Source organism: Arachis hypogaea, chromosome 3, assembly GCF_003086295.3.
Source record: "Arachis hypogaea cultivar Tifrunner chromosome 3, arahy.Tifrunner.gnm2.J5K5, whole genome shotgun sequence".
Taxonomy (NCBI): domain Eukaryota; kingdom Viridiplantae; phylum Streptophyta; class Magnoliopsida; order Fabales; family Fabaceae; genus Arachis; species Arachis hypogaea.
In genome coordinates, this window is record NC_092038.1 from 123,126,612 (window position 1) to 123,150,457 (window position 23,846).

At 31.6% G+C, this 23,846-nt stretch overlaps 1 protein-coding gene and 1 pseudogene across 2 annotated transcripts; one reads left to right on the forward strand and one right to left on the reverse strand.

Moving 5' to 3' along the window:
- The first annotated feature begins 15,835 nt into the window (after positions 1-15,835).
- LOC112791214 (APO protein 3, mitochondrial-like) lies at positions 15,836-18,388 on the forward strand (annotated as a pseudogene).
- An 823-nt stretch (positions 18,389-19,211) lies between these two features.
- Positions 19,212-22,096, reverse strand: LOC112791215 (iron-sulfur assembly protein IscA, chloroplastic). 2 transcript variants are annotated; one of them, XM_025833952.3, is made up of 3 exons: positions 21,753-22,096; positions 20,089-20,307; positions 19,212-19,529 (listed from the first exon to the last, which is right to left on the reverse strand). In XM_025833952.3, the coding sequence occupies exons 1-3, from the start codon at positions 21,916-21,918 to the stop codon at positions 19,387-19,389; spliced, it is 528 nt and encodes a 175-aa protein (XP_025689737.1). In that variant the 5' UTR covers positions 21,919-22,096; the 3' UTR covers positions 19,212-19,386. The 2 variants fall into 2 exon arrangements, with proteins under 2 accessions (XP_025689737.1, XP_072089530.1); XM_072233429.1 differs by having other exon boundaries at positions 20,089-21,402; positions 21,753-22,014.
- Positions 22,097-23,846: the final 1,750 nt, after the last annotated feature.

Here is a 23,846-nt window from a genome sequence, read left to right on the forward strand (position 1 = left end):
ATTGGGACTTAAAGATACCTGAGGGGTGTCAGTGTATTTATAGTGGTGAGCCAATAACCACCGTTGGAGTAGTTCCACCTTTTAAGGTGGATAACCGTCCCTTTATCTTAGGGAGGTTTCGATATGACTCCTAGAAGTGGGTTGAGAGATTTTAGGGGCAGTTATTATCTGCCAGCTAATCTGTGCTCCCGACTTCCTTAGAGCAAGTCGTGGGGAGCACCGACTTCTTGAGAGAAGGTCGGTGTACAGAGGAGCCCAACCTTGTAGGTTGGATCTGTCATTTGGAACTGGGCCTTAGCGTTGGGTCAGGGTATGAACAATAATAATATAAAAAAGAGACATATATATATATATATATATATATATATATATATATATATATATATATATATGTTTGTATATACTCCTTTTATTATTATAAAAAGTAAAATTCTTTTCATTTTCAATTATTGTATAACTTCAAATGAAAAATTTTGGGGGCATTATGTTAGACAAAATATAATTTTTATAAGAAAATTATAAAAAGAAATAGTTAATTACATGGTGATGTTTTCATATATAATATTTATATCTATTTTAAATTAAATTAGATCATTTGACAATCTGTTATCTATTTGATTTTTGAAATTCACAAGATGTGCGAGAATGGTTGCGGCCCAATCTAAATTTTTTGCAACAGGTGTATAAATGATAACTGTCACCTGACATTAGGTTAGTCTATAAGTAAAGCTTTACGAACACATTGTAAGCAGTTCAGTTCTTTTTGGAAAACACTTAAAAACCCAAAACGCTCTCAACCCCTTAGCATTACAAAGTAAAATTGGAAATCTTAAGTAATTTCTCTGAACTCAAACCTTATACTTTATTTTTTTCAGTTTTTATTAATAAAATTCTTCTACTTTTACTTCTCTTTTACGTTCATGTTTCTTTCTTCGTCTTCTTTTTAATTTTTTGTTTATTTCAATTTCTACAATTTACTTTGTCACCAACACTTTGCATTTATAGGTTTATTTGTTACTTTTATTCCTTTTAATTTTATTTGACATTCACGTTTTCTTTTAGGGTAATGCTATGGTGCTGAAGCCTTTTAATTTCAGCAGGTGATGAAATGTGTTAGACACATTTCTGATGGACACGTGTTGAAGTTGAGAGACACGCGCGCAGACAAAAATTGCTCATTAACGGTGTTTATAAAGAAAGGTTTAATTGAAGAGTTGAAAATTGGGATAATTAAATATGTTTAATGTGATATTAACAATGCTTATGCTTTTGGAATTTGGATTGATTTTTTTTTTGGTGCTGGTCATTTTTTTGTATCACTCAAATATTTTATTTTTTATGTGATATTAATAATGCATATGTTTAATGTGATATTAAAGTATGTTTAATGTGTTTAGATTTTTTTATGTTGATAATGAAAAAAAAATTATTTTTAATGTTTAATATTATTTAGTTCACGTTAATAAAAAAATTATATTTTTATATTTTTGGTTGAGTATTTAATCTGTGATGTTAATAATAATAATTAAAGTTTGATATATTTAATTTTGAATATTGCATTGTTATTGTCCATGCTAATAATGATATTTTTATTTTTAGATTTTAATTTTTCATGTTAATAAAAAATTAAATTATATTCAAGAATCAAAATATTATTATCTGGTATGCTTTATTTTTTTTATTAAATATGCTATCGTAAGTAAAGTAAAATTATATTCAAAAATTAAAAAAAAGTAATTATTGTTCGTATTTTGTAATTTGATGATTTTGATCTTTTATTTTTTAAAAAAATTTGAAGATTTTAGTAAATACAAAGTAATTAATAAATCATTAAAAGTTTAAAAAAATAGTGAACTTATGAGAAAATAAAACTATATATATATATATATTAGATTTAAAAATAAGGATAATTTATATTAAAAAATTTGTTATCATTAAAATTTTCTTTTAATTTATACTAATTTATTATGTATGTATTTGATTTACTATATATATTTTGTACATAATAAATCGAAATTTGATTTATATGTAAATACCTAAAAATTAAATTTGTCTGATTTGATTTATATAGATCTGTTTAAGATATGTATAAAATCAATTTTTATTTAAGACATCGGTATAATTTTAGTCTCCAATCAATTTATTAATATAAATTATCTTTATTTTTAAATCTAATATATATATATATATATAATTTTATTTTCTCATAAATTCACTATTTTTTTAAACTTTTAATGATTTATTAATTACTTTGTATTAATTACTTACGATAACATATTTAATACAAAAAAAATAAAGCATATCAGATAATAATATTTTAATTTCTGAATATAATTTAATTCTTTATTAACATAAAAAATTAAAATCTAAATATAAAAAATATCATTATTAATATGGACAATAACAATGCAATATTCATAATTAAATATATCAAACTTTAATTATTATTATTAACGTCACAAATTAAATATTCAACTAAAAATTTAAAAATATAATTTTTTATTAACGTGAACTAAATAATATTAAACACCAAAAATAAATTTTTTTCATTATCAATATAAAAAAATCTAAACACATTAAACATACTTTAATATCACATTACACATACGTATTATTAATATCATATAAAAAATAAAATATTTAAATGACATAAAAAATGACCATCAAGGCATCACCAACAAAAAAAAATCAATCCAAAAGCATAAGCATTATTAATATCATATTAATATATTTAATTATCTCAATTTTCAAAAATGTGTCTAATACTTTCTTTGCAAACGCTATCATGAGCAGTTTTTGTCTGCGCGCGCTCTAACACATTTTATTACTGAGTTAAACCTCAAAATGGTCTCTGAGATTGGCGTATTGCACTGAAATCGTCTCTGAGATTCTAATTGCACCAATTACGTCCCTGAGATTGAAAAAAATGCACCATAGTAGTCCCTGACTCATTTTCCATTAACGACATGATGACATGGCATGATGATGTGGACTGTAAGTGACACGTGTCATTTTATGATTTGGCCACGTATAATGGTAGGATGATGTGGTGACCAGTGACACGTGGCATGCTGACGTGGATAGTTGTGCCACGTGTCACACTGTTATTTGGCCACATCTCCAATTGTGCCACGTGTCGCAACAGTATTTGTCCACGTGTCATGTATTATGCCATCGTTGTATATGCACCAAATTAGTCCCTCACTTTGCATTAAGTGACTCATTTTAGTCCCTGAAATTGAATGTCGTGCACCAAACTAGTCCCTTCATTAATTTTTTCTCATTTTTTCTATAAATTTAAAATTCTCAATATTTTTGAATGCATTAATTTCAATTCTATTTTTTCACACGTTTTTCAAATAAAAGTGTTTTTATAAAATATTTTTTCTCTTGCGAATACCCTATTCGCCGACTTGGAGTTAAAGTGAAGACTTTTCAAGCATCTTCACTACCATCTCCGACCTCTTTCAGTACTTTTATAAAATATTTTTTTTCTTGCGGATACCTCTAATAGCCACCGTCTTGGAATTGACGTGAAGGCATTTCAAGCTTCCCTCATTATCATCTCCGACCTCTTTCGTCTAGATTGCAGAGATCAAAAGTGGTAGTGAGGGTGGTTGAAGTGCTTTCAATCTAGCTCATTTATACATAACGAAAACGTGTATTTCATAAGAAAAAAATATTTATTTTAATTATTAATTTCTTGTTAAAAACACATGTTTTTTTATGAAAAAAATGTGTCTAATCAATCATATAATTATTTTTTATAATAACATACTTATATATTACAAAATTTACCAATATTAAATTATTAAAAAAATTATATAATTAAAACTAAAACCTTAAAATTTTTTATAAAAGCTCTTGTATTTAAACGATATATGAAAAAATAGAATTGAAATTAGTGTATCCAAGATATTAAAATTTTAAATTTAAAAAAAATGAGAAAAAATTGGTGAAGGGACTAGTTTGGTGCACGACATTCAATTTCAGGGACTAAAATGAGTCACTTAATGCAAAGTGAGGGACTAATTTGGTGCATATACAACGATGGCATAATGCATGACACGTGGACGAATACTGTTGCGACATGTGGCACATCCGGACACGTGGCCAAATAATATTGTGACACATAGCACAACTATCCACGTCAGCATGCCACATGTCACTGGTCACCACATCATCCTACCATTACACGTGGCCAAATCATAAAGTGACATGTGTCACTTATAGTCCACGTCATCATGCCATGTCATCACGTCGTTAATGGAAAATGGGTCAGGGACTACTATGGTGCATTTTTTTCAATTTCAGGAACGTAATTAGTGCAATTGGAATCTCAAGGACAATTTCAGTGCAAAACGCTAATCTCAGAGACCATTTTAGGGTTTAACTCTTTTATTACCTGCTAAAATTAAAAGGCTTAGCACCATAGCATTACCCCTTCTTTTAAACCTAAACAAAATTTGAGTAAAAGACTACCTCACTCGAATAATTGATGGTACCCTTACTCGGGTGGAAGCACTCTTCAATCTTCATTCTTCAACTCAGCGTATTCCATTTTACCGTACTCCTCTTGATTGCAAGAATGGTGTCAATGTTAAGGTATGGTCTTCAAATCCCAAAGCTCTCTCCTTATTGTGTTCCCCACTACGCCCTCCATCTTTACTTCCCTTCAACTTCATCCCTACACTCTCACTCTCCCTCTCCCTCTCAGACTTTTCTTTCTTACACTAATAAAGAGGCATATTTAGATTACAATAGGTTATTGATTTTCGTTCTGTTTTCTCAAAGGGTTCCTCTATTGTTATTTGTTCTTCAAGCTATTGCATAGTTCTTCATTTAGTTTTGGCTTCTTAGCAGAGTTGAAATGTTGAACTGGTTTCAATTGCTGAATTAGTTGAATTGGTTTTTGATTGGTTTTGAATAAGTTCTGAATTAGTTTATGAATTGCAAAATTTCTGAATTACTGAATTGTTGAATTATTCCTTTGATATAATTCATGAATTGTTACTCTTGTGTGTTAAATTAAGATACTATTGTAGTAGTATTGACCAATTGAGACTTGTTTGTTGTTAAATTAAGATATTATTGTAGATGACTAATTCAAATTTTAATATTAAGTTATTAACTATTTTTTATTTTTTATTTATATAGAACCGAGTCACTGGTTCAACCCGTGACTCACCAGTTGAACCAGTGAACTAGTAGCATGATCGGTTCCGTTCTGACAACTATGCACCCAACCCTAAACCTTTTTCCACAGCAGCACCCAGCCACCATCCACTCCAAGCTCGTCGCCGAACTCTTCTCCTCGGGTAGAGGGTGACCGTAGTGCCATCGTTGCTCAACGTTCCTCTTCTCTCGCCCTATTCTCGTCATCTTCTCGGGCCTATTGTCGCCGATCCTCTTCTCCTACCCGTCACATGAAGGTCTGCGTTGAGCCTGTGGCGCTGCCGTCATGGAGAGTTGCTCAGTCGTCGTCATCGTCGTCCTCTCTTTCTCTCTCTAGAAGGTCTACTCGGAGCTATTGGCATCGTAGTCTCCATCGTCATAATCAAGCCATCTCTGTGGTCATCGTCGTCGGCTATCTCTGTGGTCATCGTCGTCGGCTCTGAACTCGTCGTCTTTGTCCTCGTCGTCAAGCCTCTATCTTCGAGCCCCCTTTCTCTGTGTAAGAGCTCACTTCCCTTCCTCTCTCGCCGCCGGTAAGCACTGTTGCTTCAATTTACGTTGTTGATTTTTGAAATAATGGTTGATGGTTGATTTGAATGGTTCTGTTGAATTTTTTTGTTGAGTTAATTTGTCTGATTTAGTTTTGTTGATGGGGTTCTATGTTGGGGTTGATGGTTGATTTGAATGGTTGTTAATTTTGTATTCGGAGTTAGGGTGGTTGCTGATGTGATTCTGAATTTAGTTTGGATGCTGAGTTTGGATTCTTTGCATAATTTTTATGTTTTTTTATTCTCTGGCTTTAGATGCTGAGTTTTCTGTTTTTGAATTTGGAGTCTTTGTTGTTGAATACTTGATTAGAAGTCTTTGCTGGAATTTTTTGTGATTCTAAATTCTGTTGCTAATGGTTTGAATTTTTGTGTAAGTTTGTATTTTTCATTGTTGCTAATTATTTGATTATCAAAAGTTATTGTTGAAATTTTTGTTATTCTAAATTTTTGTCGCTAATGTGATGCTGATGAATATTGTTGTTGATTACTTGATTAAAACTTAGAAGTAATTTAGAAAATTTTCATTTTAGGAATTTTTAATGATAAAATATGAAAAAGTTATTATATGAAATTATAAAATTTTGAATTTTGTTAGTTTAGAAATGATTGAATTTGAATATTTGAAATTGTATATTAAATTTTTAATTTTATTGTATTTTTAATTAAATCAATTTAACCACAATTTGTTCTCAGTTGGACTATTGAACCATTGAACTAATCATTTGACTAGTTTGATTTTTGCAACCTTGCCTGACTATTGCTTAATTATATATTCACAATGGTAAAGTATATTTTTTTTTTCTTGAAGTTTTTGAAAAGTTTCAAAAATATCTCTAACCTTTAATTTGATTCAATTTTCACTTAACTTTTGAAATAAATTTCACCAACATCTTCAACAACACCCACAATTTCATTGGACTTCCTTTTCTCATTTCATTGCCACCTCTCTAGCCAAAATCCCTCACCTACCACCATAACTAGTGGCGGATTTACCCGGAGGCTAAGGTGGCCATGGTCCCCCATTTAAAAAAAATTAATATTATTAATTTATTATTATTATATAATTAATATATATATATTAGATTAAATATATTTTAATATATTAACATATTAAAAAAATTTACATGTTAAAAAATTAATATGTATAAATTATAATGTGTATTATAATATATTAGTAGCAATTAACAAATAGGGTTAAAAATAAAAACGTATAAATATATAAATAATTAAAAGATTATTAAAAATATAGATTTGTATTAATATAAAAAGTAACAACTATAAAAAAATTTTTATTTTGACTCTTTTTATAGCAATAGTAATAATTAAATAGATTTTTTAAATAATAAAAATTATTAAAATAAGACTTTAAAATAAGATAAAAGATAAATTTTTAGTAGATTATATAATTATATATGTTGAAAAAGAAAATGTTTCAAAATTTATTTCAGATGATAAATTGATATTTTAGTTATATAAAATATCACAGAACAAATTTAAAAATACAAAAATCTTAAAATATGTAGTTAAATATTAATTTTTATATAATATAATTATTAATTTTGACCTATATACTATAAATTATATTTTGTTAATTTTTATTATATTATTTTAATTTATTTTATATTTAATTTGGTCCCCTCTTATAAAATTTTTGGATTCGCCACACTGACCACAACCCAACTACATTTACCCGTCACTTAGAGCCACCAATACCGTCAGTATCAACATGATCATCATTAACAACTTTGCCGCCTTCCCCTCCTCTTTCCCCTTTTCACCCCACCTTTCATCACCTTAAGACTTAGTTTGATAAAATTTTTACTTTTTGAATTTGGTAAAATCAAATTAAAAATGGTTTTTGATAAACACAAATACCATAATTGTATTTGATAAAATAGATTTTAAAAATAAAAAAAACCATAATAGACATATGTAAAAAGGGTAATTTGGATATTTATTATTATATAGGATTATATTAGACTTTTTAATTTTGATAAGTATAAGTCAATTTTATAAATTTTTTCCTTAAATATTTTTAAAAGTACCCTTAACTTTTAAAACTGCAAATATAAGCACATAAAATTTTTAATTTACTAAACACAAAACGAGATATTTGTGCTCTTCTCCAAAAAATTTTAGCAAACCAAGTCTAGATCTCTATCACCTCCTCATTCACCATTGTCATTGGGTTTTCATCTTCATTGTCACTACTGTCTCTGTCTATTTTTCTTCCCCATCACAATTTCAACTAACACAACAAATCCTAAATCCATCGTGCACACACACGCCCCCACATGCCCACATCTGCGCGCACTTCCGCTCGCATACACACAGAAGATAGAAAGAAATCGAACGAATAAACAAATCGAAATTAAATGAAAAATAAATAGTAAAAAAGTTTCACCATGCGCTAAAAGAAAAAGTGAGTGTGGTAGAGGAAGGTAGATTAATAGAATATGCAATCTACACTCACTAAGTTGCTAGTATTTTAATTGTGAATAAGATATCATTTTACTTGTAAGAGTAAAGTTTTGTTTTTGTCCCCAACATTTAGGATAAGTTTCAAAATTGTCTCTAACGTTTCAATCGTCCTATTTAAGTCCCTAACATTTCAAATCTGATTCAATGTTATCCTGCCGTTAGGGATCCGTTAACAGAATTGACGGCGGGACAAAATTGAGACAATTTTAAAACGTTAGAGACTTAAATAGGACGAAAACGTTGGGGACAAAAATAATACATAAAAATAAATTTTAATTTTATCCTTCAATAATATCAATTTTTTACTATACATAGTATTCAATTATTTTTTAATCATATCTAAGTAAATTACACATAATCATATTACTTTCATTTTAAATAAATTAATTTTTTTTATAATTTTACTCTTAAAGATTTTTAGTTATCATGAAATGTTTGTAGAATGACTAGTATATAAACTTGCAGAAAAAAATATATATAAAATAAAATATAAATTATATATTTTGTCTCTAATGTATCAAAATTCTTTAAAATTATAAAAAAAACTAAATTTATTTAAAATGAAAGTAATGTGATTAAGTGTAATTTATTTAGATGTAATTAAAAAATAATTGAGTACTATGTACGTAAAAAATTAATATTATTGAAAGATAAAATTAAATTAAAATTTATTTTTATGTATCGTTTTTGTCCCTAACGTTTTCGTCCTATTTAAGTCCCTAACGTTTCAAAATCGTCTCAATTTTGTCGTCAATTCTGTTAACAGATCCCTAACGGCAGGACAACATTGAGTCAATTTTAAAACGTTAGGAACTTAAATAGGACGATTAAAACGTTAGTGATAACTTTAAAACTTACTCCGAACGTTGGGGACAAAAACAATACTTTATTCTATTTGTAAAGGCAGCAAAAAGAAGAAGGAGAAAAAACATTGGAAGAAGAGGACAAAAAGAAAGATTCAACGTGGGAGTGAAGAAGTGGAATTTTTTCATGGAATGTTGATAATGATATTGGTAGCGGGGACATGATTGTCGGATAGGTAGGATAGGGTGTTGGTGGTGGGGTGATATGTGGTGTATTAGTAAGGGTGTGTTTGGATTATTAGTTTGCATAAAATTAATTTTGTAAAATTGATTTTGATGAAAAGTAAATTTGAATTAACGTGATTTATATTTGATAATTTTTATATTAAAATTGGTTATAGTAAAATAAATGTTTAGATTATACTCTTCAAAATTACTTTTAGATAAAAAATTACTAAAAGAGACATCAATTTAAATAATTTTTTTATATACATGCAAAATCAGAAGACTAACAAAAATAATATAAAAACTATTTATCATATAAATAAAATAAATACAATAAAAAATAAAAATATGAAAGAGAGTACTATAAATTTTATAATGTCAAACAAAAAAAAATATTCTATAATTTTTCTAGTAGTGTTAGTACTCTTTAATTTAGTATTATTTTGGATTATAAATTTTTATTATTTATGGCTCTATTGTTACTTATAAAGTTATAATTAATTTTTTATTTATTTTTCCTTTTCTTTATAGGATCATAATTTATGTTATACAAAATTTTGATAATAAATATAGTATATAATAATTACAATTACAAATTTTACAAAGTCAGAATAAAAAATTAAAAAAAATTAATACAAAACAAAAATAAAATACATCAAAGAATAGAAAAAAATGATACAGATAAGAAATAATAAAAATTCTATAAAACCAATAACATATATCATATAAACAAAAAAATACAATAAAAAGTAAATAAAATAAATATGATTAAAATTAAATAAAAAAATAAAAAAATTTCATACAGAACATAAATACAATGCAGTATAGGATAAAAAAAGAATTCATATAAATAAAAAATAATAAAAATATCATAAAAAAAGTCAACAACATTCATCATATGAATAAAAAAATACAATAAAATAAACAAAAAATCATATGAAGGAAGCCAAACAAAAATTACAAAAAAAGATTTCATAAAAAATATACATATAAAAAATTGTATAGTAAAAAAACTCATAAAAAATATAACATGAGAAATCAGAATACTATACAAATAATATAAAAATATTTATCATATGAATAAAAAATATACAATAAAAAACATAAAAATTAAAATATGAAAATAAATACTAAAAATAATAAAAAAAATTAAAATATTCAATTTTCCAGTGATGGAAACATATTTGAACGATTTTGATGAAAAAAATTGGAACGAAGAACTATGAAGAAGTAGGAAGAATTACAAAAAACTACTGTAAACGTAATAGTTATTGGTATCCTTTTTATAGAAAAAAATGAAGGGTAGGATTGATAAAAAAGAAATAAAATTTTCACCTAATTTTTCAAGGTACTCAGCAACCATGATCGTGAAACGCAAAAGCTATAAATTTTAGTTTCTCTTGAAAGTGTGTTCAAATGCAGAATCATTTTTGCGTTCAGAAAGATAAAAATTGTTAAACATAAAAGTAAAACTTTTAAGAAGCTCAAACGCGCTTTTCACCTCCCCAACGTGTTTACCCAACACACCATAAAAAGTTGATAGTAAGAATAAAGTTGAAATTTATTTCAAATGTTAGGCACAAAACTAAAACAAATTAATTGTTAAGACTTAAGAGTATTTTTAAAACTTTTCAAAAATTTTATCCACAAAAAATATACTTTATCCTATGCACTTAATAAAACAAGTTATTCTATCATTCAACGGATTTTTTATTTAAATAAATAAAATAAATGTAATAATTACCGAAATAAATAATTTAAAAATTATTTACCGATTTAAATTTTCTAGTCTTATCTCGTTTACACTGTAAACAATATGACATTTCATGTATCTCGTTTACAGTGTAAACAAGATAAAACACGCCAGCTGCAACATATCTATCTCGTTTACACTGTAAATGAGATAAGGCCTGTTCGCGCCATTAAGTAGAAGTCGTTTACAACAGAAGTCTGGGCCCCATTTTGACTGAGTCAACCTCTTTCTCTCATCTTTTATCCATTTCTTATCCTATTTTAGACTGATAGGGTGATGGCACGCCAGGCAGGGAACAACGGAGACATCAATAGGCTGAACGACACATCGCATTACACCGGGGTGGCCGACTTCGAGGTTAGTTACGTTTTGTTTGTTTAATCTAAGTATGTGGCCATTGTTAGGGTAGTCCTGAATTGACAAGAACATAGTTAAATAGTTTAGTGATAGCTCTCTAAAAGGAATTTAGAACTCTATTTATTTGTGCAAGGTTGTTATGACTTAATTATTGGTTTGAAACTTTTTTTTTTCTTGTGCTAGGTTGTTAGTATATATAACGTTCTAATTATGAAAGGTATCCTGGCATATGTAATTTAGAGACATGTGTAGGCTAGAAACATGGAAGTATGTTCTTAATTAGAAGTAATTGTAAGTTAGATAGAAATATTTGCTGTGTATCACATGTTAAGCTGATCTAAACACACACACAAAAAAGAGTAAGAATTCAATAATGTGCATAAATTTATGATCATCTTTTTATAAGGCTGAATTTTTATTTTATTGTTCAGAGGCCTCGTCTTCTACTGCTCCGGCAAGTGAGCCATACCCTTCCTCCACCGGACGCCATCATCCCGTATCTGGATGAAGTTGGATTCGGCGACACGGTGCCACTCAGAGACTTCACTTTTGACAATTCCCTGATTTCGGCACTTGTGGAGCGATGATGTCTGGAGACGCACACATTTCATCTCCCGTGGGGTGAGGTCACTATCACTCTGCAAGACGTGGCGTACCACCTAGGCCTATGTGCATACGGCAACCCCGTTGGGGGGTGTCTCCGTGACTTCGATAGGTAGTACGGCATGGAGACGTGGGCTATGGTGGAGTAGCTGCTTGGTGCCAGGCCTCCAGTGGCGGCACAGCAGGTTGTGTAGAGGAAGGAGTCCTTTACACTGAAACTGGTGTGGTTGCGGGATCGTGTCCGCCAAATGCCCTCGATCGACGACCCGGAGACTTCGACAGTACGCCAAGTGCTATATTATGTTACTGATCGGAGGGTATCTGATGACAGACAAGTCCAACAACCTGGTGCACATACGTTGGCTACCACTTCTCCGGGACTTCGGGGAGTGTAGGTCGTTATCCTGGGACTCGGCTGTGCTGGCCTGGACTTACTAGTTACTCTGTTCGGCAGCACAGTGAGGCGTCATGAACAACGCCGGTTGCACTCTGCTATTGATGAACTGGATTTATCAGAGATTTTGTCAGTGGTGTCCACCAGATAGAGGAATCTACTAGTATCCGCTGGCTACGAGGTAACTAGTGTTTATTTTTGTATTTGCATTAAATATTGTTGTCAATTCATATGGTTTGTTACTTAACGAATTGTATATATTTCCTTTACTGTCAGGTTGGTTGGATTGCAGCAGTAGAGCAGGAATCAGCATCAGGCCAGGGTCCTGCATTGGAGGGTTTCGATCGACCGATTACGGTTCGATGAGGTTAGTCATGAAATAAAATATATTGTTATTTTAAATACTTTCTGTATTGTAGTACGTTATATTTTCGACAGTTAGATAGATAGCGTATAGTTACTGATGTCGGAAATATTTTTTATTCAATTTGCATGGAGAGTGTACGATGACCCTGCGATACAAGCTCTGTGTCCGTACTGGTTCCGTGAGAAGGAGGAGTGGGGGACCTAGTTGTCAGTCGTCCCGTTAGTCTACTTCAGCATTATCCGGTTTCACCACGTTGATCATGTAAAACGGCAGTTCAATGGGGGAGTTGCAGGTGCCAGGTACTCCAATAAATCTTGACAGGTGCAGATGTTTATGTCATTTACACTGTAAACGAGATAAGTGGTCTATTTAGTTTACACTGTAAACAAAATACATAAAATATTATTTCGTTTAGTAAACGAGATAAAACTAGAGAATTTAAATCGATAAATATTTTTAAAATTATTTATTTTGTAATTACTAAATTTATTTTATTTATTTTAAAAAGAGGTAATGACCAAATCAGTACCCGAAAGATTAAAACGCTGACATTGCGATACCTGACTATTGTAATCGACAAAATGGTACTTGGTTAATTTTAAAAACTGACAAGCGTGTCCATAAGCTTGCCGGACCAAAGCTCCGGTGAGGACAATGCTTACCTGGACACCGAATTATGCTGACAAATCATGTTTTAATTGAGTTGTAATTTCTAATTAATTAATTTGTTAGCCTAGGTGGAAATTGATTTCATTTTGCCCCAAATCAAAACTCTTTGCCCTAATTCCAAATTAACAAGCTCTCTATGGCAGAACCAACAGCTTCAATGACGCTTCTCATAGCCAGCTGGTTAACACCTTCTTCCCTCTTCATCTTTGTCAACCTCGTCATTGGCACCATTGCCATCACCTCCCGCTTCACCTCCTCCCACAACAACCGAATTCAAGAACATGAACTCCAACACCCTTTCACTCGCTCACCCTCCCTCCCTACAACGAGTTAGATCCTTCAGACTCACTCATCAATACACCTACGACACAACGCCGAGTACTGCCGAACCCGACGAGTTCACTCAGCCTCAACTCGTTCGAACATTCTCGCTTTTGGAACGAGTCAGGTCCTTCAATTTCAGCCTCCACAAACACGAAACCACGGAAACATCATATGCAGAAAAAACAGATCATAACCAGGCCCAGGCTCAGGCCCAAACCAACCAACCAGCGGCGGCCACCTTCTCCTCCCTCGCTCTTACTGGCCGAGCCACCGTGACCCTCCTCTTCGCGATATCACCTCCAGCTCGCGTCCAGCCTCCGTCTTCTTCCCCTCCTGTCTGAACCCTAGCCTCGCCTCAGCTTCTAATCATCACCACCGCAGCTGGCGTCTGTACCCACAACCGACACAGAGCCACCATATCTCTCTCTTTCTTCTTCTTCCGCCTCTCCATCTTTCCTATGTCCGTACCCTAGCGCCGCCCAGAACCACCAAACCTTCGCGGACCACCCAACGCGCCTCTACACCTTCACTGTTTCGACGCTTCACCTCCGCGATTTCACCATCGCCGCACCTCGCCTCCGCCGAGCCCAGAACCTAACCTCCAACCACATCGCCGCCGGTTCTCCTTGGCTCTGTGCGAGACCCACCACCTCCATGAAGCTCTCTCTCCCTCTGTCATTAGTTCCCTAACCGCCAGCCACCAACAGCCTCCTCTTCACCTGACCAACACGACGGCGAGCTTCTCTTTCGCCTCCCTGTTCGCCGCTAGGACTCCACCTAGAACAACCGAGGCCACTCCTCTTCCTCTCCTTTCCTGTTTCGAAGTGGAAGTAGAGAAGCAGAGAACAGAAATTACAGATACAGATCGAGATGTTGGAAGTAGAGAAACAGAGATTCAAGTGGCAGAAGTTCAGAGAGCTTGTTAATTTGGGATTAGGGCAAAGAGTTTTGATTTGGGGCAAAATGAAATCAATTTCCACCTAGGCTAACAAATTAATTAATTAGAAATTACAACTCAATTAAAACATGATTTGTCAGCATAATCCGGTGTCCAGGTAAGCATTGTCCTCACCGGAGCTTTGGTCCGGCAAGCTTATGGATACGCTTGTCAGTTTTTAAAATTAACCAAGTACCATTTTATCGATTACAATAGTCAGGTACTGCACTGTCAACGTTTTAATCTTTCGGGTACTAATTTGGTCATTACCTCTTTTAAAAAAAAAAATCCATCATTCAACCCTCTTCCAGAAGTGAGAAGCCTTTTGTAGTCCCTTGTCCCGGTGTCCCCCTATCCCTTCGATTCAGCTATTGCCTCCTTTTCCCCTGTCGTTCGCTGCTCTGCTCCCTCTTCGCTCTTCTCTCTCACTCGGTCTGGAAACTCTTCAGGTTCGTTCTTCTAATTTGTCCGAACACTGTCTACTTTAATCATTTGTTATCCGGCAGCACAACAATTCAGAATAAATATTATTGATACCAATTGACATTGCCCAATTTATTTTATTGTTTTATATGAAATTAAATTCAGAGAAAAAGGAAATCTATCACTCACATAGCACATTTACAGATGTTTAGTATAGTTATGACACTCTTGTTAATAAAATTCTCCCCTCAGATACATCATATATAAATTAAAGCGTTGAAGTGCCAATTTTGATTAACCTGTAGAATATGTAGGTACTTGTTACTGTATGTTTCAATTGGATTCTTGTATTCTATGATGTTATATTGGCTTTGGAAGAATGAATTGATGTTCTTCATAAGTTATAGGATAAGGAAATCATAATTATAGTGAAAAAAATTATTATAGTTGTTTAGATAATTCAAGGTAATTTTAATTTCAGTGAAAATATTGTAAAAAAAGTACAAAACCGAAACTGAAAATAATGCCAACCCTAACATTTCCCAATAATGCCACCATATTAAAAAAAATCAGCCTATATAATTTATCAGTGTTCATTTTGCTACTCCTGTGATTTATTAATTTATTTATTTTTTTGGTCATATACTGCTATGATTTATAAGTGTTAGCCTAAATGAATTTTTTTTGGTCAGTAAAATGATATTTTTATTCCACAGGCTTATCATATTACAGGTTCGAGGCCCAAACTAGGCCCAATATTGAGCACCTGACTCCTAAACCGTCTCTAAGATTACTAGCTCCCCTGACACAAAAAAAAAAAAGAAAAAAAGCTTACTAGCTCCGATCACATGCTCCATTTCCCAGTACGGTGGTTTCCACCATGTCCACCGTCAACCATTCGTAACGGAGATGCGTGCCATTGTCATCTCTTCGGAGATAATTTCTCATCTTAAGCGACTACCACACCGCTTCAATGCAACCCTCTCCTTCTCGTCAGAGATTTCACCCCTGGTGGCGTTCGGGGACGACAGAGAATCCACGTACTCTGACGTGCCGAGGCCTTGCCGGAGGAAATCGAAGAGGAAGCCGTACATGACGCCGATGAAGGTGTTGATAGAGAGGGAAAGGAGAGAGAAGCGCGTAAGGCACAGCCATGTAGGGTTCTGGAGGAACCACTGGATAACGGGTTGCTGGTTCCAGAACTCGTTGAGGTGGCTCACCGAGTATATCTAGCTCAAAATTCACTCGTATCTGGTCTGAGTCAACTCGCCCGACTCATTCCCGTGCTGCACTGCGAGTAAGTTACTATGCATATTTGATTTTTATGTTGACTCCAAAATTTCTAAGCTAGAAACTTTGCCAAATGTTGCAAAATTGAGGAACCAGTTAATTAGTAAGAGTTTCAATTTTTTTTTCCATTTTACATAATCATTTAATCTTCAAACTTTGGTTATGGATTGTGCAGAACTTATGGTAATGATGGATTATTTTGATTGTCCTAAAGTATAGAACATGTTGCACTTGCTGAGATTGAGCGAATAAGTTAGGAAGTGTATATTTTTGCCTGGATTTGCACTGTGTGATGGATATGTTCTAAGGAAATTTTGTGTTTTGAGTTGCATTATATGCTTTCTGGTTGTTATCATTTAACATTTAGAGAGATGAAGAGAGAAAAAAGAGTGTGATTTATTATTATTATATTTTTTTAGATGGTGTTGTGGTCTTATGGATTGTATGTGCTTCTTTATTTATTTTTATTTTCTTCGTTCGAACTAGGCTACACTTTTACTGGTTTCTCCATATCAGGTTATGCAATGAGGTTCACATTGGTTATGTTGGTCATGAAATTCAAACATGTACTGGACCAAGGAGTGGTTCTAGCCTTCTAGGAGCGCAATGCATGTTTGGAGAAGGGGAGGGGCTCCACATGTGGTCAACTTCCCAAAATGCTTTCATCTTTATGACGTGCTGGTAAGCCAAGAGTTGGACATGATGAGAGGTTCAGTGTCCCTCGCATCCCTGCCATTGTTGAACTCTGTATACAGGCCGGTGTAGATCTTGCAAAGTATCCCACAAAAAGGAGAACGAAACCCGTATACTGTATTGAGGGGAGAATTGTTGATTTTGAATCAGTTGCGGAAGATATTGAAAATAAAATAAAACTTTCTTCTGAAAATATCAAAGCTCTTTTCAATGCATCTCCTGTGCTGGCAAGGCATGTAGAGAATTTCCCAAATTTAGTGATGAACAATAGCAATCTGGATTGGTTGAGTGAGGAAGAACGGAACAAAGTAAGGGATTTAAGTAGTCATACCCTAGAGGCATGGTTTGAGATGATTTCAGGTGCAAAGAAGATGATGGAGAAGTACAGTGTGCATACTTGTGGATATTGTCCCGAGGTTCAGGTTGGTCCAAAGGGACATCAGTTGAGAATGTGCAAGGCTTCAAAGCATCAGTCTCGGAATGGTTTAAATGTGTGGCAAGAGGCAACAATAGATGATCTTGTGGGTCCAAATTATGTTTGGCATGTCCACGATTTGAATGGATCTCCTCTAAATAACAATTTGAAGAGATATTATGGCAAGGCTCCGGCTGTGGTGGAACTTTGTGTGCATGGAGGGGCTCATGTTCCAAATCAGTATAAGAGCATGATGAGATTAGATGTTGTCTCCCCAGATCGAGATGAAGTTGACCTTGTTGCCTGATACATCATAACCCCCTTTGAAGTTAGACGATATATTTTCAATCAAGATTTGAAATTCAATCAGATAAGATCTTGGAGTATTGAGTTTGATCAAAGATGAGATTTGGTCCCCGTTGCTATTTTTTCTGTTGTGACTTCTATAGGTCAAAATTCTTGATTGTGGAAGGATCCAGAACTATGGAAATCGTTATGTTATCACACAAAATTTGTAGGCTCCACATAGAGATGTTTTCCTAAGAGAAACTCCTTAAGTTACCACACCCCTTATTGTATATTCAAATGCATTTTTATTTAGTGGATACTCCAATGAAGATTTTATAATAGTCTTCATGTGAAAATGTTTTCTTTTGACCCTTGGATGATGGATTGTAAGATTAGATTTTAATAATTATAATTCTGTTAGTACCTAATTAAATCAAGTTGGTTAGTTGCTGCATGAATCTTCTTGAAGCTCCAATACACCAAGTTTGAATAAGCAAAGTTTGCTACAAATTGGACAACTTATTGATGATCCAGATTTAGAGGAGTACTAGGGGTCAGCAGGTTTTGTGATTGTAGTAATCAATTAGTTATTATTAGTGTTTAAATGTTGATCAGATTTTAATGAAAGTGCCGACTTCCTAAACTGTTTCAATATACCCTTCATTTTGGCTAGTAATTTGTTAACAATACTATCCCTATAAAAAAAAAAAAAAAAAAAACTTCTATGTACATGTGTTGTACAGTAGTTATGAATGAGAATGAATATGGTGTAGAAAGAAAAACTCCTTAGCTTCCTATGTTTTTTCTTAGGAGTGTTAGAGATGAAAATATGAATTTAACATGTTTTATTTGTAATCTTCTTTATATATATAGATATCCCTGAATCAATTAAACCTAAATAAAAATTCAAATTTACTACAACTATTACAAATAATGAAACCAGAGACAAAAGTATATGGTCCATATAATACTAATAAATATGGTAGTGATGAGACAAAAAACCCTCCATTAAAAACCTTTACTAATGCAACTCACACAAACTAATTAAGTGTATTGTTTTACATCACTTGATTGGAAAGGTCAATAACCACTCAAAGGAATTTTTATATTTTTTGTTTTCTTTTCTCAAAATGTCTTTTTTATTTATTTTTTTTACAATAAATAGATGATCAGAATTTTCAACTACCGAACAACATAATCTACCGAACAACATAATCTGCTAAATGTATTGGCCTATCAAGTGCTTTCACATGTGTTGAGAAACATAATAAAAATAGCAAAAATACATATATACCAAAAAACAACCACTACATGGCTATATTTATATATAAATATATACGTTATTTAACTCATTTTTAATTTATATTTTGTATTTCAATATATATTATATGCGGATGTGTAAAAGTATATGGGAAATAGTAGATTGAGACGTCACATTCCTGTAGAGGCAACACGAGCCTAATACATGGGGCGAAATTTCACCTATTTGTACTTTTGTATTATGTGTGTCTGCGATTATGAATAGCCTAAACAAATTACATTGGGCTAGTTCAAGTGGTCCAACGTTAAAGAAGTATACATAGTCTAAAGTGTCCTTCGAAGAAACATCAGATATTGTAACTTTTGTCTATAAACATGGTTTTACATTTCCGCAGCAAAGGATTTGCCACATCCACAAGTTTGTGTCGCATTAGGATTCTTGAAAGAGAAACCTCCCCCAATCAAGGCATCACTATAATCCAACTGCATGCCAAATATGAAGAGTAGGCTCTTAGGATCGCAAACTGCAAATACAGATGGAGAAGCCAAAAATGTCAAGTGGTGACTTATATACAACCGGGTGGATGCAGTTCATTTCAATCTTCATTACAGTAAGAAAGTAATAATATTCTAATTTCTAAGCAATGAAAAGTACATTCGTTCAAAGAGTAAATAAATAAATAAATGCAGTGCTAACTGCTGTTTGAAATGAGCTGACAAAGTTCTAGCAAACAAAGCTTAAACAGAAGTTCATGTTAAACACCAAGATTTTAATCCAGTCTAAGATTAAAATTCATGCCTACCGGAGCAACATAGAGCTAGCAGATAATTACCTGTAATCCTTCAAAATAATAATACTAGAAAATAATTACAACTAATTGATACATGTTGCACCAAAAAATGGCCATAAACTGTTCCATAGACAGCATCATATATCGGGATTTTCACAAATTCTTAACTCATTAAGAATTCATACCAATTGCCTAAACCCTAAACCCACATAGATCATATTATGCTGGTCAAACAGCTCAATTAGGAGATTATGAACACAACATTAATAAGAACTAGAAGATGAAACCGTACCAATTACAAAACCATTGTACTCAATGATGGAGTCATCTGGCCTTGTATTAGCCTTGTCCTCAAAATCCATAGTGTACGACATACCGGAACACCCACCCTGTTTGACACCTATTCTTAAACATAAATCCTCATTTCGCTCAGACCTCATCTTATTCAAGTGCTTCAGTGCATTATCCGTAAGTGATATTGCAGGTGCCACAGCCCCAGATGCAGGTGCAGCTGAAAGATTTTCAAAAGGGGTTTGAGAATGAAAGTAAAAAATTGGATTAGGACAACATGTAGACATGGAGAAAATTCAAAGTACATGACAACAGCAGAAAAACTTAAGCTTATTCAGGGAGTGAGTTGGAGGAACACAAAGTACTTGCAAAAAGCAAAGGCATCGGATAATTCATATAGTCCATTATCCATCACCTAAATCTATTATATGCATATTATTTCTATGGTTTTATTATTTGGATTTAACTCTGAGTCACTGACTCTGATGCAATTCTGTGATCAAAGCTGTTAAGTATTGATTAATTACCTTGTGATGACAAACATATTTGATTATTTTCTATTTTAACTAACTATTATGATGAGCAATGTAGGAATCAATTAAGGATGACCAATCAAGCAAGCTAGAATTGTGCAAAACAGCAATATTAATGAGAATATAATTAAGATGATATCAGCCCTATTTTGGAAAAATGTTGCACCATCAAAACAGCAAGTGATACGCTCCAAGAATCAAAGTCATGAGTGATTGGATAACTGATGCATATTATAATCAAACTAAACAAGGAAAGGATTCTCATTCAAAGCCAACGGCTAAGTGCATTGATGTGTGCAACAACTATTGATGAAAAAGGAAAGTATTCCAATATTGAAGAAGAGATTTCAAGCACTATAAAAAAATTTCATCCAAAAGAGAAGACGGCCGTTTGAGCTTAAGTCAGAATATATACACAACCTTGTTTCCTTGTTATTTGAGTGTGTTCTTATTTTTCTTTTGTCTAGATTCAAACTTATTTTGCCAAATACAAAAGCCATTTAATCTTTATTTGAGTGTTTTGATTTTCGAAAATGTGTTAGGTTAGAATGCACTTAATTCCCCTTAACTAAGTCAGGTTAGCACCTAGGTGATTTACTAAGTTTGAAATAGTTTAGAATTGGTGTTTATAATCCTTATTAATTATAGTGAAAATTATATCATTGTTGTGGTAGAGACTAGACGTAGGTCATATTGCACTTTGTGACCAAACCAGAATATATCGTGGTGTTAATCTTCTTCTTTCTTAAAACTCTGCAACTTCCATTTTTGTTTTGTTCTGGCTGCAGAAGGAGACAAAAACAAAAATAATCTCCTGTTTTAGTGTACTGCACAATCTATTTTATTAAGCATTAAAAGTGGTTCATTAATTCAATCCCTTCTCAACTCACTTGAAACCTTCAAAAAGCCAAAATAATACACGACGGAACCGAAATCAATAAACCCTAACATGAATTTTGCAACAGGTAAAAAGACAGTACCGCATAATCCAGCAATAATTATGATATTGCTAATCTCGATCTATTTTTGTTATTAATTAACATAATAATAGTTAACGCCAGCTACACAAATAAGCAAGCACTAAGAAACAAGAACATCATAAGAAGAGAATACCGCGAAAATTAAAGCATACCAGAAACTGGGGCTGAAACTGATCGAATTGAAAGCGGCCTTGTTCGATTCAGATTTGACTGTGGAAATCGGAAAGAGAGTGAAGTTTGAGATTGAGTATGACTTTGAGGAACAGAGAGAAGGCGAATAAATTGGGGAGAGGGCGTGGTAGTTGCAGAGAACGCCATTGGAGAAACCGCAAACACCAACTTCCGTTTTCTACCTCCCAATTTTCAATGCTTATGTTGCGTGTACAACATTTCTCTCTTTTTAATTTTTATGGTGTTTGTTTTTAGTAGGATGAGAAATTTATAAGTATCCATAATTCATATGTTACAAATATAGACAAATAATAACATATCAATACTTTTACTAAAATATCTTTATAATTTAATAAAAATAAAAAATATTTTTTATTTAATTTTTTAAAAAATTTAAATATTTTTTTGTGTTAAACAAAAATAATCTTTTTAAATTAATTAAATAGTTTAATTTTATAATTTTAAATTTTAAATAATTTAAAAAACAAAAGCACATTTAATTATTTACTCATATTCAAAAAAATTATTTCAACGTTATTAATGATTCTGTATGAAGTTAATCAATCATTTATACCAAACAAAATAAACAAATTTAAAAATATTAATTAAACATTCTCTTCTCTTTGGCTGTTAATAGTTATTTTCTCTTTTTCTTCACACTTGTCTCTCTTTTTAAATTTTTTTTAATAGACTCCTTCTTCTATTTTCTTCCTTCTCTTCTTTTGGACAAAGAAGACGAAGAAACCCTCTTCCTTTCTCTACGGCGTCCTATTAAGGTCACTGTAACATTTGTCGTGTGCCTCTTCCAGCCGAAAAGAATGTCGTTGCGTTAGAGAACAGTCGCAGTCTTCTTCGTTCTAAAGAACATCGCTATACCGTTGTTAGCCTCTTCCTTTTGATAACTCTCTCTTCTTAATTTCCATTGGATCATGTCACTCATTTTAAATAGGTTGCATTATAATTTTTTTATTTTTTTTACAAAAGTTTCATTAATCAATACCCTTAATTATTTAAATTTATTATGAATCATTAAGCATTTTAATTATAAAGTAATGGTTAAATACAATTAATATTTATATAATAATAATAATAATAATAATAATAATAATAATAATAATTTTCAGTTATAAACATTTAAATTACATATTGTTATATATATATATATATATATAATCAACAACACTCTTCTTATTATTAGTACAGTACTATTTTATCTATCTCATAATTTCTCACACAAATTGTCAAAAATCTTTTTGACCACTTTTAATTTTAGCACAAGATCAAAATTACAATATAGAGCATCATTCAATATAAGTCCAATATTTGTATTTGCTTTATAAGTTTGTTATATGTAAAAAATAATAAAATACAATAACACTAAAAAATAGCTTAAAAATGACATATGACAAACTTTGTTGTCATATAATTGTGCAACAGAATACAATTTATAAATTAAAATATTTACTCAAGTAAATACTTTAATATATATATAAAATATAAATTGCTAAATTAATTTTTATTAGATTTAATTATTCTGTCGGTTCATGTAGTTTCATTAAATTTTTAATTAGATTTTTATATTTTTTCGATTGAGTTTCTATACTATATCAGATTTTGTAACTAAATCCTTGGTATGATAAAAACGTTAGAATTAACAGAATATTTCATTAAATAAAACCAATATGTCTAACATTTGACTGGATATTTCCTATAATTTAAGGAAATATTCCGTTAATTCTAACTTTTTGTCATAGTAGGGACTTAGTTACAAAATCTAATACGATATAGAGACCCAATTAAAAAGAAAAAATATAGAAACCTAATTAAAAATTCGATAAAATTATAAAGACCGATAGAATAATTAAATCTTTTTATTATAATTATTATCATAAAATTTATTATGATACAATTCTTTGTTTTAAGAGTTAATTATAAAATAAAAATGTATCTATTAAAAAATTATGAATAAAAAATGTATAAAATTGATTTTTGCGCATTGCACAGCTCTAAATCTTATTATTATTATTATTATTATTATTATTATTATTATTATTATTATTATTATTATTATATAA

What these genes read in the sequence shown, in the direction of transcription:
- LOC112791215 (XM_025833952.3), bottom strand. Translation starts at nt 21,918, where the DNA reads ATGGCGTTCTCTGCAACTACCACGCCCTCTCCCCAATTTATTCGCCTT. An exon ending in AGTTTCAGCCCCAGTTTCTG is followed by an intron (nt 20,308 to 21,752) that starts GTATGCTTTAAT and finishes AAAATCTTTCAG; the next exon opens with CTGCACCTGCATCTGGGGCT. An exon ending in GTACAATGGTTTTGTAATTG is followed by an intron (nt 19,530 to 20,088) that starts GTACGGTTTCAT and finishes CTGTATTTGCAG; the next exon opens with TTTGCGATCCTAAGAGCCTA.